A 5653-nucleotide genomic window follows, 5' to 3' on the forward strand; every position below is an offset into this window, starting at 1 on the left:
TTGTGGTACGCAGGCCTCTCACTGCTGTGGCCTCTCCCGTTGAGGAGCACAGGCTCCGGACGCGCAGGCTCAGCGGCCATGGCTCAGGGGCCCAGCCGCTCCGCGGCACGTGGGATCTTCCCGGACCGGGGCACGAACCCGCGTCCCCTGCATCGGCAGGCGGACTCTCAACCACTGCGCCACCAGGGAAGCCCTTCCAAAGTCACTTCTTGTTCTTGAGCTCTGCACTACCCATTTAACCCCTTTCCCTCAGGTTCCAAGTGTGACAATGCTTGTGAGTGGGCGTGGTGCAGGTGTAGATTTTCTGCCCTAGTGCACCGACATGGCTTCCTTGGTCACCTTGAACGCCCGCAAGGAGGGCGGGCGCCGGGTGGCATAGAGCTGGCCCACGGTTCCGGATACCGATCTTAACGGTCTATCCCCGCTCTGGGGCACCCTCAGCTGAGCTAAAGCTCACCGGGCCTTCGTGCGCCATCGCCGCAGCTGTAGCTCCAGCCCCGGGGAGCCAGCTGCTTTCCTGTCCCGCAGCCGCTGCTGCTGCCGCCTATCGGTCGCCTCGGCAACCGCGCCGCAGGCGGGCTCGCCCCGCCTACAGTTGACCTGGCAGCAGCGCTGCGCGCTGCACGTTTGGGTTGCTCGCCCCACGCAACGGCCGTGCGTACGTGCGTCGTCTCTATGGTGGCGGCGGATTCGGAGGGACGGAACGCTGCTCGTGTCCGGCAAGCTGCTGGTGTGAACTCTGACCTGGTCCGGGGGCTTCGGGGAGCCAGGGCGAGGGAGGAAGGGCCCTGGGGCTACCCTGCTTCATCCCGCCTTGGCTCGGGCTCTTGGGGCCACTGAGTCCTGGGCCACCGCAATTCCTCCTCTGGGAACCCCTGTCGCCTCATGACTCAGCCCTAGGGTTCCCCTCGCCTGCTCCACAATACCCTTCCCACGCCATGTGATCACCATCCTCGAGGCCCTCATTCACATCACTACCCAATCTCAGGGGTCTCTCCCAGTGCCTCGTGACAGCACCCACTCCCCCCTCCCAGCCCCCACAGGAATCTCCGCTGTCTGTCTTCCTCGCGCCTGTGATTCGGACGTCTCTCCCCAAGGATGTTCCGCCGGGAGCGCTCCATCCCCCTTCGAGGCTCAGCCGCCGCCCTGTGCAACAACCTCAGTGTGCTGCAGCTGCCCGTCCGCAACCTCACACATTTTGGAGTAGTCCATGGACCCAGCGCCCAGCTTCTCAGCGCTGCTCCTGAGGGTGTGCCCTTGGCCCAGCGCCAGCTCCAAGCTAAGGAGGGCGCTGGAGTGAGCCCCCCACTTATCACCCAGGTGAGGCGTGGAGTTAGGAGTGGTGTTGCTGAACCCAACCCTAAACCAGTCCTTCCTCTCCAAACCTCAAGGAATAGGCCTCCCTAACCATCTGAATTTCCACACTTTTGAGTCCTCATTCCCCTGCTCTGACCACTTCTTCCTACTCTGATTCATCTCCCTCTAGGTCCACTGGTGTGTCCTCCCTTTCCGAGTATTGCTGGTACTCACCTCACATCGAGGAATACAAGTAAGAAGAGAACCTTCCTGCCCTCCCCCACTAGGGTCTTCTCAACTTCTCTCCAAGGCCCCTAGACCTTACCCCATTTATTTCTAAACATTTCCAAGCTGTTCAAATGCTTAGCCCCCTCTTCCTTATTTCTCATCTTCATTCCTTCCTTGTTTTCCAGTTCTCAAGTGCCATCTCCAATATCTGCCCTTTTATCAGTTGTATGACCCTGGGCAACTTAGTTAACTTCTCAGAGCCCCAGTGTCCTCCTGTGTTAAATGGAGATAAAAGTAGTGCCTACCTCCCAGGGTGGCTTTGAGGATTAGATGGGATAAGGCTAACATGAGTATGTGGAGTAATCAGCACAGAGCTCAGCAAAGGTCAGCTGCGTCATGACCCCATCCTTGCCTTGGTCTTCCAGATGTATGAGTCTGATGGCTCCGTCATGGTCTATTGGCATGCACTGGATGCTGGAGATGCCTCTCTAGGTACCTGCAGGACTGAGTGGGTTGGGGGTAGGGAGTGTTTGCTGGGGCTAGGGGAGACGCTATTTCTAATCATTTTCCCCTCTCAGTGCAGGCTGTGTTTGCCCGAGGAATTGCTGCCAGTGGCCACTTCATCTGTGTGGGTGAGGGGGCCAAGGGCAGGGCATTGGGGGGTGCTGAGGTATAGGGGTATAGCCTTTGGCCAGGAGGATGCCAAAGGTCTGAGGAAATTGTGGAGTGTTAGAGGGAAGGGTGGGAGTGAAGGGGGGGTCTGAGAGACTCCAAAAAGCCATGGCGGGGTTCATAGGGGCAGGGTGGGATAGGAAAAGGGTAGTGAATGTAGGGGTGGGGCTGTTGGAGCAGTGAGAGGTGAGTTTGTTACTAAGCTTTCAGGGATGGAGGGAGTGCTGAGTGTGGTGGCTGGAGACCTGGGAGGATCAGGAAGCCATCAGTGGAGCACTGGTTCTGCAGGAATGTGGTCAGGCCAGGTACTGGTTTTTGACATCCCAGCCAAGGGTCCCAACATTGTACTGAGTGAAGAGCTGGCTGGGCACCAGACACCAGTCACAGACATTGCCACCGAGCCTGCCCAGGGACAGGTGAGTGGATTCCCCCTACTGTTCCAGTGAATCTGGGGGCCTCCCCACCTTGGGAGGCACGGGACCTGGGTTCCAGCCGTGGCTCTGTCACTAAGCAGCTGGATGACTTTGGGCAAATTGCTGCACTTTCCTAGGCTTTAGCAACCTCAGTTCCAGTGATGAAGCCTGAGATACTTTACATTTACGTGGCATTTAATAGTTCACTCACACTTTACAATACTGGTGTGAATGGAAGAGTTGGGACAGATGGTTTCTGAGATACTTTCCAGCTCTGACATGTGTGGCTTCCTTCTCTGAACTTGGGTAAGTTCAGGCCCACCTCCAGTTCTATCCTCTCCAGGAAGCCTTCCCCCTATTCCAGCTCCCGCTGATCTCCCTTAGCTGAACCCTGAATTGATACTGCCCTCAGACAACTCTTGTCTCCCCAGTTGGATTGTAAACCTCTTGAAAACAGGGTATGTATCATCTAATTCCTATGTTACACTGCACCTGGCACAGAGCTGGGCCCGTGGGCTGTGTTGGCTGCCTGGGTTTAGGGGTTGTCAAGAGGCCCAGAGTCTAGTTATGACTGTGGCTGGCTCACTGGAGGACCTCCAGAAGGTCCTAACACTATGGCCTCAGTTTCATCATCCATCCAATGAGGACAGTTATATACCCTAACACATGGTGTGTGTGTTGGGGTCAGGGTAGGGAGTAAGACTATAAAGAATACAAGGAAAGCATTTTATGCCTCCAGGGGACCCCTCCAGCCAGTGATGGCTTCACATCTTGCCCTTTCCCTGGAGAGGCCAAGATGCAAATACTGCTTCCGTTCCCCTGCTGCCCTGTATACAGGACCCAGCAGGGGAGAAAGGGAAGGGCTGATCCTGCCTTTCCCCTCAGGACGGCGTGGCTGACGTGGTGACAGCAGATGACTCAGGCTTGCTGTGTGTCTGGCAGTCAGGGCCCGAATTCAAATTATTGACCCGAATTCCAGGATTCGGGTAGGTGAGGCGGAAGGGGGCTGAGGCCTTCCTGAGGTAGCTTCCGGGTGGGGAGTAGGCTTGGGTCTGGGAAATCAAAGTAGGGTATCACCCTTGCAGGGTCCCGTGCCCTTCTGTGCAGCTGTGGCGGGGGACCATAGCAGCAGGCTATGGGAACGGGCAAGTGCGTCTGTATGAAGCCAGTACAGGAACTCTGCATGTCCAGATCGACGCCCACGCCCGGGCCATCTGTGCCCTGGATCTGGCTCCTGAGGTGGGCAAGGTCAGTCTCCTCCTTTGTCCCTACATACCCTTGTTCCTGGTGCTGGGATGTTGAGAGGAACTCCACAGGCTTATCTCTGCCAATCAGTGTTGGCCCCTCCTCAGGCACCTGGACTGGGCTCTACAGCCTGTACCAGTCCCCTGTCAGCACATTCTGACTCCCACTGGTCCTCCCTGCCTTTTTTTTTTTATAGCTACTCTCTGCGGCTGAGGACACCTTTGTACACATCTGGAAGCTAAGCAGAAGCCCAGAGGGTGGCTACATTGAGGTGTGTCTTGTGGAATGGGAAGGGGAGTGGAATGAGGACCCGAGCATGAGGCAGCAGGCCCTGAGCAGCTCTCTTCTCTCCCAGGTGGAGCACTGCCATGGAGAGTGTGTACCCGACACCCAGGTGTGTGGTGCCCGATTCTGTGATCCTTCAGGCAGCTCCTTTGCTGTGACTGGCTATGACCTCGCTGAGATCCTGAGATTCAGCAGCATGTGAGAGAAAAGCAGCCCTCCGTTTCCCCTGTGGTATTTATAAAGTACCCGCCTCTACCCAGCCCTTGTCTGATTACTCAGTATCATAGTCATACTTCACAACTAGTGAACTAAGCTCCAGGGATGAGGGGATGTGGCAGGTCCAGACCAAGCCAAGAAGCAACCTGTCCTCAAGAACCAGGTGAAGGCTGATGTTAAATAACTTTAATGGTCAATGTGGGAGTCACAAGGGAGGTGCGTTCCCTCCGAGGGCTCTTCAGTGCCATCCTCAAAGCTGGTTAGTGCAGGGAGGTAAGGCAGGGTTGGTTCCAGTTTTCTCCCAGGAAGGGTTTAGGGGGTCCCAGCCAGCCCTGGGAATGAGTCCCTCAGCACCATGGCAACCACAGCTTAAAAGGGGCTTCTGCTCCCCCTCCCCAGCCTATCCCCAGTCCAGCAGAGGAAGGGGAGGCCAAGCTGGCCAACCTGCTACAAACAGCGCCGAATCCAGAGCCCAACTGCACACAGATCATCTCCTCTTCTGACCGGATCCTGTTGCCAGCACACTGTCTCACACTGGGGACTGGAGCCAAGTGTCGGGTGGGCCTTTACTGCAGAGGCCTCTGGACTGTGGGGACCGCTTCGGGGTTAGAGGGGCAGCCGAGTGAGAAGCCCCAGGGGAGTGGTCTGGGGGGACAGCATCCAGGGAGAATGTTCGGGGTCTCCCCCAGGGCAGGGAATGGGTCTGGGCTGGGGTTGGGGCCACTGAAGCAGGCGAGCAGGGGCCAGGCAGGGCAGGCTGGTCTGTAAACACTGCTAGCCAGGGTGGGGGCGTCTCCAGCCTCGTGCCCTCCCGCTGGGCCAGGATGTCTGTCACCGCTGCGATGTCATCCAGCGGCTCAATAGCTGTGGCACCGGGAAGGGATTGAGGGGAGGGGGCTAGTCAGAGCTTAGGGCCCAGACCTACTCAGCCCTGAGCATCACCTGTCACTGTAGGAGGAAAGCAAAGCCTGGATCTCAGCTGAGATTGCATTATCCTGCAGGAGCAGCCCCTCACTTGGGCCCCCTGGTTCTGATAAGACTGGGATATGGGGTGACAGGGTGGACAGGGAGAGGAGGGTGGGCAGAAGTAGGTGAAGAAGCCAAGAAAGAGGAGGAAAATGAAAGCAGTGCCAGGCAAGTGAAGGGTCCGAGGAAGAGACAGGAATCCGCATGCAGAAAGGGAAACAGAAAAGAAGTTACAGGGAAAAAAACCCATGAAATGAATCTGGTTCTATGGGTTTTTGTTGTGAACTTCGGTGGAGGTGGTTTTAAGAAGAGTTGGAGAAGGGAAAGGAATG

General features: G+C 56.8%; 3 protein-coding genes across 6 annotated transcripts in view; 1 reads left to right on the forward strand and 2 right to left on the reverse strand.

The window, feature by feature from the left end:
- CUNH2orf81 (chromosome unknown C2orf81 homolog) overlaps positions 1-475 on the reverse strand; it is a 5018-nt gene extending 4543 nt beyond the window's left edge. The window contains 1 exon segment of the mRNA XM_007459404.1: positions 458-475. Within this exon segment, the coding sequence (XP_007459466.1) occupies positions 458-475 (18 nt within the window).
- Positions 476-662: 187 nt separating this feature from the next.
- On the forward strand, positions 663-4398 carry WDR54 (WD repeat domain 54). Of its 2 annotated transcripts, XM_007459406.1 has the most exons (10): positions 663-730; positions 1035-1320; positions 1487-1549; positions 1950-2016; positions 2103-2156; positions 2485-2612; positions 3495-3595; positions 3695-3848; positions 4051-4125; positions 4210-4398. In XM_007459406.1, the coding sequence occupies exons 2-10, from the start codon at positions 1099-1101 to the stop codon at positions 4339-4341; spliced, it is 996 nt and encodes a 331-aa protein (XP_007459468.1). In that variant the 5' UTR covers positions 663-730; positions 1035-1098; the 3' UTR covers positions 4342-4398. The 2 variants fall into 2 exon arrangements, with proteins under 2 accessions (XP_007459468.1, XP_007459467.1); XM_007459405.1 differs by lacking the exon at positions 663-730 and having other exon boundaries at positions 1099-1320; positions 3695-3857.
- A 106-nt stretch (positions 4399-4504) lies between these two features.
- RTKN (rhotekin) overlaps positions 4505-5653 on the reverse strand; it is a 15105-nt gene continuing 13956 nt past the window's right edge. For all 3 annotated transcript variants that reach the window (XM_007459407.1, XM_007459408.1, XM_007459409.1), the window contains one exon: positions 4505-5219. In XM_007459407.1, coding sequence (XP_007459469.1) covers positions 4885-5219 — 335 coding nt within the window. In that variant the 3' untranslated portion in view covers positions 4505-4884. The remainder of the gene's footprint in view (positions 5220-5653) is intronic.

The sequence above is a fragment of the Lipotes vexillifer genome, unplaced genomic scaffold, assembly GCF_000442215.2.
Source record: "Lipotes vexillifer unplaced genomic scaffold, Lipotes_vexillifer_v1.1 scaffold51, whole genome shotgun sequence".
NCBI lineage: Eukaryota > Metazoa > Chordata > Mammalia > Artiodactyla > Lipotidae > Lipotes > Lipotes vexillifer.